The sequence below is a fragment of the Mus pahari genome, chromosome 3, assembly GCF_900095145.1.
Source record: "Mus pahari chromosome 3, PAHARI_EIJ_v1.1, whole genome shotgun sequence".
NCBI lineage: Eukaryota > Metazoa > Chordata > Mammalia > Rodentia > Muridae > Mus > Mus pahari.
In genome coordinates this window covers 90,293,014-90,305,646 of record NC_034592.1, presented here as the reverse complement: position 1 = coordinate 90,305,646, position 12,633 = coordinate 90,293,014, and the positions used below count along the sequence as shown (strand labels likewise).

Here is a 12,633-nt window from a genome sequence, read left to right as displayed (position 1 = left end):
AAAACAGTATAGTTCTGACCTGAATATTAATTGGTGTTCCTGTTTATAAAACAAAAGTAAAACCAGAGAGATGTGTCTATGTTCCTGTTAACTAATGTCATGAGTAACTTCTTTGCTATCTCAGAAAGTAATTTTTGTGTACTTTTTGTGTTTGCTAGTCACAATGTGATAAATTAAAAACAATTTATATTTTTTAATTTAGCCTAAATTATTTTTTATTACACATTTAATCAAGACGGCTCAGTTTTGTCTTTGTTTTATTCTGTTCTGTCTCTGGAAAGGGTCGGGTAATAAATGTGTTAGGATCTTAAAGTCAAACGGCTTACCTCAACATGCAAACAAGTATGGGTATGTTCTAGTAAAAATGCATTTACTCTCCACACCAATACCATGACACACCACAACTTCCAGTGAGATTTTGTTTGTTTGTTTGTTGTTTTTGTTGCTTTATTTTGTTTTTTGTTTTCTTTTGGGGGAGATTGCAAGGGTGGAGAGTAGATATGGAGGGGTAGGGACACGAGTAGAATTAGGGTGCATGATGTGAAATTCACAAAGAATCAGTAAAAAACTTTTTTAAAATGTCTTTAATGCAAAACAGGAAAAATTTCCCATGGCTTGTCTCAAATAATCTACCAAACCTTAACTCAAGTCCTTGTTGGTATCATTTACCAATTTCTGTCACATATGCATACTGACTGGTCAGTTTTGAGTCATAACAAATCATAACTGAACACAAAGTATGAACGTATTGTAGCACACTCACAGAAATTTACACCATACACATAATACACAGTAATAACTCTGCAGCAGTGAAATGTCATCAAATAATCTAAAACAAGGGGCATCAGCTATCTTTCTATAAAGTCAGTTCAGGTGTAAGTTTACAAATGCTTTTAATAATGCCAGTATCTAACCATTGGCTCTCAAAATGCTTGACAATTTAACTGTGGTTCATAAGATGCTTGAAATCAGCCTCTGGACACTAAACCAGTTCCCATCAAATTAACAGGAGCAGAGAGCACTGGCGTTTTTCAGATGTTCTCCAGATAACACTCTTCAGCCAAATTTGGAAACTACCACTCTAAAAGGCCAAAGAGTTGAGCTGATTGATACTCAGAGTTCCCTGGACTTAGAAGAACAGTGCACACCTTGAGGTGAAGTCAGTGTAACAGATGGGGAAACTAAATAGAGCAGCAGCAGCAGCAGAATATGGTGCTGAGTCTTCCTGTCGTGGGGCGTAAAGTGGGGTCAAGGTAGGAGAATGCAGGACATGTGTGGGAGAGAGTTCTGGATGGGTTATGTAACCATTCCCAATGTGCTGGATGCAGAACTATCAGTGTTAAAATCAAGAAAGTCTATAACACATTAGTGGAGACACTGGGTGTTTTATTTAGCTGATGTTAATAGTCTCGTGCAGATTTTAGCTACTATATTAGATAGCACAGCAGGTACTTACAAATATTATACAACATGTTTCCTTTGCTTATAAATTTCCTATTTGCTGGTGTGGAAAGAATTTTGAAGCATGCTGAAAAGGGGAATATGTGAGAGTAGCAGTTCAGAGTCTGCAATTAAAATTTTACTGTCAAGCTAAGATGCTAATATGATAAAAAGTTCTTCAGAATTAACAATGAATTCATGAATTTATGAGGTAAAAAGTTTTTCTCAGTGGCACTACAGCCAATATAATAGTGGATTAAAAGGCACAATGACATAAATCTCGTTAAGGTGACCAAAAGCCCTCACCTGGTTTATCTAAATAGCAAGTATTTTTGTAGAATGGTCCACAACCAAGCCAGAAAGCTGAAAAGAACAGGATTATTCAACTGTAGGAACCCTTGTCTTTGATGCCTTAATGTCACTCCTTGAATCCTTTGCTAACTAGCACAAACAATATATTTACCGTTGAGTCACATTTGCCAAAAGGTCTGTTTTTAATGACAATATTCTCTTTTAAAATGAACCCATGGAAATGTCATCGCAAGCTATCAGAGTCATTAAACTGTTTTTTTTTTTTTTTTTGTCACTAAAATTGTATGCCAGGGATAAAGTGTAAGGTGAAGGATGGTCAGAATACAATGGAGTATTATCCTATCCCCATAAAAATGAACAGTGCAACCCAAGCAGGGTTGCAGACTGACTAATTCACATCTCCCTAATCAGAGATCTTGGAATGAGAGGTATGAAGCTACAGAACCACACTAACTTGGCAGAGGCAACATGAATATTGCTATGAACATAAACATCTCTACATTTCCTAAGTTTTCTGTATTTCATCTGCTTTAGACAGGGGGAATTATTCTTTTTCTCTCCTAACAGTGCACTAGCAGAGTAGTCTGGGACATTTAGCCATCTTGTCCTGACAAATAACCAATTCACCTTTCCCCCTCAGTATATTCTTAAGTATTGATTTTGCCAAGTGAACTCAGACATGTGTCACACTTATCCAATACATATCCTTTTTTCTGGAAATGTAGTTTGAGCATCAATCAGTCACCCAGCCTTTTCACCTTCAATTCCTATTGCCACTGTCTGTCAACTATTAAACCTTGGCCATTTTCCAAATGCATTGTTTTTAGAAACTGAAATGCTCACAGCATTTTATTTCCTAGAGAAGGATGCAAATGTTCACCTACCAAAGTTTTTAATTTTTATACTTACTTTTCTGTATTGAATGCCATTTTATAAACTCTAATATCAAAGACACATAGGTATATCCTTTTAAAACCCATTTTCTGAACAGTATTCTTAAACCTTACAGGTCAAACTTCACTGTTGAGGACAAGATGAAGCATTTGGCTGAGAGCCAGTGTTATACAGGTCTTCAGGGGGACAGAATGATTTTGTCTCTGCCTGAATCCAGTGAGAGTCACAGAGTGACACCCACCTTGAGGTGCAGGCCCCCTGGGACCACACTGTTTTCTAGAAGGCTTTAATGTGTTGGCAGACATAAAAAGAACTGCTCCTGCTCAGCCTGTAATTGGGGGCCAAGCTTAGTGAGACGACCTCTGTTGCTTTTGATAGCTGTCTGCAATCCATCCATCAGCATGCTCACCTGAAGGGGTTAAATTACAAGAGTTGTTAGCAAGAAGTAATTGTTGATGTCACACCTATTAGATCTTTGAGTATCTAGCCTGATAGGAGAAAATTACTTCAGTCCAAGAATTTAAGTACAGCTCTATCCTCAGGTAAAGAGAATACAAGGGATAAACACATATATCTCAATTATTCACTTTATGGAATCTCTCTCTCTCTCTCTCTCTCTCTCTCTCTCTCTCTCTCTCTCTCTCTCTCTCTCGTGAGTGTGTGGGTCTGTATCTGTGTGTGTGTGTGTCTGTGCATCTGTGTATCCCTTTACTTTGGTGTTATGGAATAGGTATCCATTTAAAATTGCTGAATCAAAACTAACTCTAGGCATTAAAAAAAAAGAACACAGAAATCTAATAACTTTGCAAAATATTTAAAATGTTTTATAGGGAGAGATAGACTGTGTGATGTCAGCCTTGTTTACATAATGGATTCTGGGAAAACCAGGGCTATGTAGTAGAACCATCCAAAAAGAAAAAAAAAGAAAAATACAACAGAGGAAGGAGAAAATAAACAAAATACTTAACAAAGTAAAACCTTCCCTAGACTTTAACATTCACTGTAACCTATTACCATTATTTCATTTCACTATATGTACTTTTTAAGACTATTTTATTTCACTATATATTAAATTAAAATATTGATTTATATATTGAATTCATTAAGATTTTGTCAACATTTAAAATATGTTTTCTCTCTAGACAGCAATCAAACTATACATAAAATAAATCAGAATTTTCCAGAAATAAGTCTTGCAACACACACACACCTCTGATGTTTATATTTCTAGACTCCATCTTTTATTCATTATTTTTTTTGGTTATTTTATTTATTGACATTTAAAACATTATCCCCCTTCCCAGTTTCCCCTCCACAAACTCCCTATCCTCCCCCCTCCCCCGCCTCCTCTATGAGGGCACCTAGCATTTCCCTACCCTGGGTCACTGAGCCTCCACAGGGCCAAGGGCCTCCCCTCCCTTTGATGCCCAATAAGGCCATCCTCTGCTACATATCCATCTGGAGCCATGGGCTCCTCCATGTGTATTCTTTGGTTGGTGGTTTAGTCCCTGGGAGCTTTGGGGAGTCTGGTTGACTGATATTGTTGTTCTTCCAAATCATTGTCGTTAGGAAAGACATATGGTCTTTACACATATATTATTATTTATGAGATATACTTAGGGCTCAGAAATAACAAATTAAAGTCAAATTATATAGTTTGCTATTTAAAAAGAACGACACTTCTTTAGCTCTTCATTGTTTTACATAATTTATAGTTTGTGAAACAAACTGGATTCTTACATGTTGGAACGTGGTCTAAGAATGGAGCCATGTGGGGAGAATTCTGAGTGCTTGTGAGAAAACTTCAAGAAAACAACAAGAGTCTTGTGACCTCAGTTCCATCAACACACGGATTGTTCTGGAATGTGTTTTGTGCTCCTCCCTCCCAGGTGTAGAGAATAGGAGTAAGCTTACTTCAGTGTTGTTATTCATGTGCCTCTAAGGAAACATGATTTTTGCCACATACATCCTTGTGATTATACAATTTACTCAGGTCACTCTTCTTAACCCTCAACAAATTGTCTGATGCTTTGAATAAAACTGGCGATTGCATGCGCCTTTAGCCTACCTCATTTTTAGGCCCTGCTCTTAAAGGTCCACACCTCCAACTAGGGTAAACACTTATATAAATGTCTGTCAATACAGAGTAGCAAGAAAAATAGAAGAGCAGAAATCCTATTTACCCATACTCTTTAAAGTGATCAACTTAGGCCAATTTAGAGTTATTAACTGAATATAATGTGAACTTTGAAATTCTAATCTCACAATTACAGGGTGAGTGGCTTAGGACAGGGAAGAAAACATCCATAAATGAAGAATAGCATTATTCTTGGCATACTGAGACCTACCTGACATTCACCAATAAACAACAAATCTCACATCTCCCAACCTGAAGTAGGCATTATGCCAGTGATCATTTTTAATCAGCAAAATAATGGATTCTGCACATATTTTGTTTTGCTATGCCTCTCCCCTAATTCCTCCCATCAACCCTCTCCTTCTGACAATGGTCCCTTTCTCCTTTTATGTAACAAGTGACCTATTACTCTGTTTTCCCCTCCCTCCTGCTCAAGACCTTCTTTCCTTTCTGATGATTTCCTTTCTTTTTATGTGACTTATACATATTCATACAGATGCAAGCACACACAAACACACACTTGCATGAGCATTTAAACACACACACAAACACACACTTGCATTTAAACAAATGAAAATCTATAAATTATAGGATGCCTATATGAAAGAAAATGTGGCAGTTGCCTGGCTTATTTGGCTTAACATAATACGTTTCTTTCCACCCATTTTCTGCAAATGCCATTATTTCATGGTTCTTTACAGCAAAATAGAAGAAGCTCATTGTGCATATGGAGCACATTTTCTCTTGTCCATTCATATATTAGTGGACATCTAGGCAAGTCTGACTTCTTATCTGTGATGAATAATGCACAAGTAAGTATCTGCGTCCTTTGGGAAGGTGCCCAGAACCGGGATGGCTAGATTATACGGCAGTTCTATTTTTAGTTCATGAGAAGCCTCCATAATGTTCCCATAGTGGCTGGACTAGATTCTATACAAACTCATAGTAAATAGGAATCCTCCTCTCTCCATTTGCTCTCCAGTACATATTGCCATTGCTTTAATGTGAGCCATTCTGACTGGGTGAGATATTGTTATTTGCATTTCCACAACAACTAAGAATGTTAAAAACTGCTTTAAAATATTTGTTAACCATTAATGCTGCTTCTTTTGAAAACTTACGTTTCAATTCCTTCAGGTATCTACTTATGGGAAGATTTTTCAGTATTTCATGTGTTCTAGAAAGAATGAGGTTTTCTGCCGCTCTGCCACCTGTTTCTCAGCAATGTTTCTTTGCACTGCAGAGGACTTTTCATATCGTGTGATTCTATTGGTCTTGTTTCCCACGCCACTGGAGTCCTTCCCAGAAAGACTTTGACTATGCCTATATCTTAAAATATTTCCTTCTTTGTACATTGGTATATTCCTCTTGTTGTTTTTCTTTCTTTCTTTTTAACATTTTAACATGTTCTTCCTTTATCTTTCTTTACCATGTTTTCTTTACTGTGTTTATCCCAGTATGGTGGATAAAACTTTTATTCATTACATAATTTTACATCTCACCTAAATGTCTTCAAATTGAATGGACTTTCCTTCCTAAGAGTGTCCTTCTACATTAACCTCTTAATATCGATCTGCTGGAAATACGATATTTCACCCAGCCTACTTCAACTCTCATGGTAAGTCTGTAATTTCTATGCCTTCTTAAGAACATTCAAAAAACTTACTCTAAACAAGTTTATAATCATAATCATGATTTAAATATTTATTTTTCTACTCTGCTTAATAGCTCAGTGTGTGTGTATACATGCACATGTACGCACTTGCACACATTTTCACACACGTGTGTTTGGCAAAAGTTAAACTGTTCATATATACATACATGTATTTATATTAATATATATGTGTATATGTGTGTATATATACATATATATATGTACACACACACACATATATATATGCACATATATATGAATGAGAGGGAGATCAATTACACTTTAAATTATCTAAAAAATTTACAAGCATTATATGCATATAAAGACGCTATTTTAAAAATAATTTGTATATTTCTGGAAAGACATATTCAAACTGCTGAAAGAAAACAGAAAACATGTTAATGGAGAATAATTTCTTCAATAAAATCATCCCTCAAAATTGAAGAAGAAATGCTATATTTACCAGTTAACAGAAATTGAGGGAATTCACTACAACCAGACCAACTCTACAAGAGACTCTTGAGGAGCCTTCCACTAGGGAGAAAGAGTGGCACACATCTTTAATCTCAGCACTTTGGAAGCAGAGGCAGGGGGGATCTCTGCAAACTCGAGACCAGCCCAGGCTACACTGACATACCCTGTCTCTAAAGAGAGAAAGAGAGAGAGAGAGAGAGAGAGAGAGAGAGAGAGAGAGAGAGAGAGAGAGAAGAGAAGAGAAGAGAAGAGAAGAGAAGAGAAGAGAAGAGAAGAGAAGAGAAGAGAAGAGAAGGAAAGCAAAAGAAAAGATAGAGGGAAAGAAAGAAAGAACAGAAAAATAAACCAAAGGATGGCAACTGCCATTATTAAAAGCTATGAATACGCAAACTCACTGAAGAAGTAGATACATGATACAGAAAACAGAAATAACTAAAGCAGAGTATGTTAGAAAGCTATCATAAATAAATAATAAACAGTGGAGAAAATGACAAAAAATGTATATAGCAAGTAGAGTATGAGGAATGCATTAACCAGTGCAAATTCATGCTTATTATTAGCATTGATTGTAAATATTTTAAATTCACCAATAAAAAGATGGTAATTCCTGATATAGACAAGAATACTCAGACTTTGAATTTTGGACCAAATTTTCTACCTCCCTGAACAGCTCTCAGCACCAACACTTCACAGGTTCCAGAGCCTGAGCACCTGGCACAAGTTTTTCCCTTCTCTCCACCATCAGTACCAACAGGGAAAGGGTCCCTGGACCTTGGGCTCTGGCACACACTTCCTTAGTTCCCCAGCTCCCAGCACAGACAGGTAAAGCCTTCAATTTCCACTCCACAAAGAAACCTCAAATGTTCACATTCAAGTCCGGAAAGAGAAGCAATTTCAAAATCCACAAGTCTCTTCCACAAAATGCTGATCACATACAATGGACCCCTGTGAGCATGACCTGGAAGACAGTCCTGACAAAGAGTTAAAAAGAATGAGTATGACAATGCTCAAACAACTCAAGGAAGACATGAATATACTCAGAGAACAAAGACAGGTGAATGAAATAAGCACGTCAGTGTAAAATATCAAAATAGAATTCAATAAAAAAAAAGAATCATGTAAGAATACACAAACTGAAATGCTGTTAGGAATAAAAAACAAAAAACAAAACAAAACAAAAACAAAAAACAACAACAACAACAAAAACCTCAATAAACCAAATAAAACCCTCGGTAAAGAGCCCATCAACAGAATGGATCATGTGGAAAACAGTCTCATGGCTGGAAGACTAGGTAGAGAATTTGGGTCACTCAGTAAAGGTCAATGGTAAATTTACAACATACAACCCTATTGCTGATGACAATTACTTATGTAATCAAATAGGAAGAAGTCAAGCTGATGCACAACTAAAAACTTCACCTCTACTGGCTGGAGTTCTTGGGGCTGAAAAGTGTTCTGCATGTTACCAGAGGAGAACGGTTATCATAAATACCACCCAGTTTCAAACACTGCAACCTTCAAGAGCAACCTGCTTATGAGACAGGCTAGTTTAGTAGTAGCACAAATGTTACAGCAGTAAACAATAACATTTTTATTAGATTATAAATCCACTCAGTGCTGGGTGTGGTGGCACATGCCTTTAATCCCAGCACTCGGGAGGCAGAGGCAGGCAGATTTCTGAGTTCGAGGCCAGCCTGGACTAAAAAGTGAGTTCCAGGACAGCCAGGGCTACACAGAGAAACCCTGTCTCGAAAAACCAAAAAAATAAAAAAATAAAATAAAAAAAATCCACTCAGTGAGATGGAACATATACCTGACACTGTTAAAGTGGCCTAGAACCTAAGAAGAGATAGGTCACACACCTAGGACAAAACCTGCTATCATTTTTCTCCTAAAGGAACATAGGAAAAAACAAACAAACAAACAACAACAACAACCAGATTGCTATACCCAGAGGTTAGTAGATTTTTTTCAATCCTCGTAAAATAAGCTCTTTTTGCGATAGATGGTAATTGATACAGAGATTCTACAACCGTACAATGTTCAGAGAGTGAAAGAGACCTTGGAAACACTATGTCTTATTTTTACTTATATCACAAATTCTGTCCCCCTTATCTCCCAGTACCCCATCCCAGAATACTTCTCCCATCTCTCTCCCCTTTGCCTCTGAGAAGGTGTCCCCCCCACCCTGGGTGTCTCCAAGGCAAGTCTGTGCAGGTTTAGGCTCATCCACTATGGAAGAGTTGGGGGCAAGGATTGAAGACCCTGAAGGGAATAGGAACCCCACAGGAAGACCAACAATGCCAGCCAACCTGGACCCCTGGGAACTCTTCAAGACTCAGCCACCAACCACAGAGTGCACATGGGTTGGACTGAGGCCATGTCACAGCACATATATAGCAGAGGCTACCTTGTCCTGCTTCAGTGGGAGTCACTCACACTTAATTGCAATATGTTCATCAAACTTCTCTCAAGGCACAGGGATCTATGTAGAAGAGGAAGTGGAAAGATTTTAAGAGCCAGAAGTGGATGATGTTTCTTCCAGACAGAACAGCATTGATGTACATATTAACTCACAAAGACTGTGGCACAGATTCAAGCCAGAGGGAGTCCCAGCAGTGAGTGGGGGAAGAAGACATGGGTTCCCAGCCCTGTCCAAGAGGCTATGTACAATTGATAGATGCTGGCAAAGGGAGAATCAGCTCTCTCTAACAGAGTACCACCAGGAATACCCACCATACTCCAGGGTGGGCCTTATGCCCTAGAGAAATTGGTAGAACAAAATACACTCCATGAGGATTTGAAGGGAGTTCTTTTGTCATTTTGTTTTTATTTGACCAGTGTTTATTGAATTTGGGTTTTGTTCATTTTTTAAATCTTTTTTAAAGTACTTTTAAATTTGATTTTAGGTTTGTTAAGGTTTTTTTTTCCTTTGAAAGATAGATATAGAGAGAACATAGAGTCTAGATGGTAGGGACTTGGAAAGGAACTGGGAGGAGATAGGAGTTAGAAGACAAAAATATGATCAACATATATTTTATGAAACAAAATTGAAGTAAAAAAATGCATGAACAGGAATTGAGAGACCTCCGAGACACTATGAAAATTCTTAGCCTTTGGATTACAGGCATAGAATATGGAGAAATAATATCATATCAAAAGCATAGAAAATGTTTTTGATAAAATTATAGAACATGAGGGTGAGGATGAGCTGGCCCTGAGGGTATGAACAAAGGACAGCTGGCTCTGACCCTCACAGCTGTAGCACTTGGAATAACAGCCCTGCACCTCGCTTGGGCAGTAAAGCTGGAGAGAGAGAGAGAGAGAGAGAGAGAGAGAGAGAGAGAGAGAGAGAGAGAGAAAGCAAGCAAGCAAGCAAGCAGGTTCTGCCCTTTTCTAGCTGTGGCGCTGGATGGTGTGTGGGTGTATGTGGGGGACAGCTGACAAAACCACTCAGGTACCACCCAGGCCACTATCCAGAGATCTGAGTTGTCCCACAAGAACTGTACTTCATCCATGAACTGCTGGAGAATATGTGAAAAGGCCAGTCCTACAGATCCAAAGCTGCAAGAGCTCGACAACACAGGACAACAACAGCAGAACAACTAAGAGGAGTCCCTGTGAGGCATCATTATTGATGTGGTAGCAGAAGTCGGAGGCCTCCAAACAAACCAGTGACTCGCTGCAATGAACATGCACAACTAAAGATGTAAGGACAAAGAGACACACTGTGGAACACACTGTGGCACACTACAGTTGCCACAATGAGATGTTTTCTATGCATGATTTTCTTTTGCTTATTTTTATTTTTGTTTTTATTTCCTTTTGGGGGGGCAGGTTGTAAAAATGTAAGAGGGCAGATACAAAGGGATAGGGAGATGAGGGCGACTTTGTGTGCATAATGTGAAATTCACAAAGAATCAATAAATTTAAAAAAAAAAACAAAAGAAAAAGAAATCATAGAATATTTTTCCAACATACAGAAAGATGTCCATCCAACAAGCATAAAGAACAACTGATAAATGGGACCAGAAAAGAAGTGTAGAGCAGAAACTGAAGAAAAGATCATCCAGAGACTGCTCTACTTGGGGATCCATCCCATGTATAGACACCAAACCTAGACCCTATTGCTGCTGCCAAGAAATGCTTGCTGACAGGAGTCTGATATAGCTGTCTCCTGAGAGGCTCTGCCAGTGCCTGACAAATACAGAGGTGGATGCTCTCAGCCAACCATTTGGACTGAGCACAGGGTCCCCAATGGAGGAGTTAGAGAAAAAACTGAAGGAGTTGTAGGGGTTTGCAACATAGGAGGAACAACAATAACAACCAACCAGACCCTCCTCGAGCTCTCAGGGACTAAACCACCAACCAAAGAGTACACATGGAGGGACCTATGGCTCCAGTTGCATATGTAGCAGAGGATGGCCTTGTCTGGCATCAATGGGAGAAGAGGCCCTTGGTCCTGTGAAGGCTCAGTGCCCCAGTGTAGAAGAATGTCAGGGCAGTGAGGTGGGAGTAGGTGGGTGGGTGGGGGAGCATCCTCACAGAAGCAGGAGGAGGGGGAGAGGATAGGGGGTTGTAGACAGAAAACCTGGAAAGGTAGAATAACGCCTGAAATATAAATAAATAAAATATCCAATAAAAAAAGAAATATCACACAATATGTAATTAAAATACAGAATAAAATGAGGGTATTTATAAGAAAGGGTATTGAAAGCTGCAAGATAAAAATATGAAGTCACCTACAAAGGCAGGCTGACCAAATTAACACCTGATTATTTGGCAGAAACATCTAAAACGAAAAGAGCCTAATAAAGTCGTAATCCAGAGAAACTATCCATTAAAATTGAAAAAGGAACAAAAATTCTGTGATAAAAACAGCAGGCGTATTTCTGAGTTCGAGGCCAGCCTGGTGTACAAAGTGAGTTCCAGGACAGCCAGGGTTACACAGAGAAACCCTGTCTTGAAAAACAAAAACAATGACAACAACAACAAAAAACAAACAAACAAAAAAACAGACTAAAGGATTCTGACCACTAAGCCAGTTCTACAGAGACTCGTTGAAGGAATACTTCAGTCTGAACAGGTGGACCAAACATGAGAGGCCAAAAAGAATAAATAAGCAATACAAGAACAGCTGATCAAAAGGAGTCCAATAAAGTGTTACACAATCAGTAAAATGGCAAGAACTAATGTGTATCATTTAATAATACTCTAAATCCTAGTGGCCTCAAGTCCACACTAAAATGATACAGACTAGCAGACTGTATGAGAAACCAAGACCAGCCTTCTTCTGCCTCCAAGACACATACCTTAATATCAACAATAGATATCGTGAGATAGAAGTAATGTAAAAGGTATTCCAAGACAATGGAACCAGGAAACAAACAGGTTCAGCTATAAAACTTACAGAGAGTATATAAGCTTAAAAAAACTAAACAAAAATTTCTTTTAAAAAACTAAATAATAATCTACTGAATGGTAATTTGGCCACTGAAGAAACAAGAAAAGAAATTTTAAAAATCAGAATTAGAAGAAAGCTTAAAATAAAAGACTGGTTAAATATACAATAAATAAATAAAAATAAACACAACTGTATGTGACCTATAAGAAAGTTCACTGATAAAAATATACATAAATGAAGCCGGACATGGTGGCACACGCCTTTAATCCCAGCACTCAGGAGGCAGAGGCAGGTGGATTTCTGAGTTCGAGGCCAGCC

At 38.1% G+C, this 12,633-nt stretch overlaps 1 protein-coding gene across 1 annotated transcript in view; it reads right to left on the bottom strand.

The window, feature by feature from the left end:
* Positions 1-12,633, bottom strand: part of Dcdc1 (doublecortin domain containing 1) — a 360,393-nt gene that overhangs the window by 213,674 nt on the left and 134,086 nt on the right. The window contains 2 exon segments of the mRNA XM_021194912.2: positions 2,888-3,055; positions 4,715-4,779. Of these exon segments, the coding sequence (XP_021050571.2) occupies positions 2,888-3,055; positions 4,715-4,779 (233 nt within the window).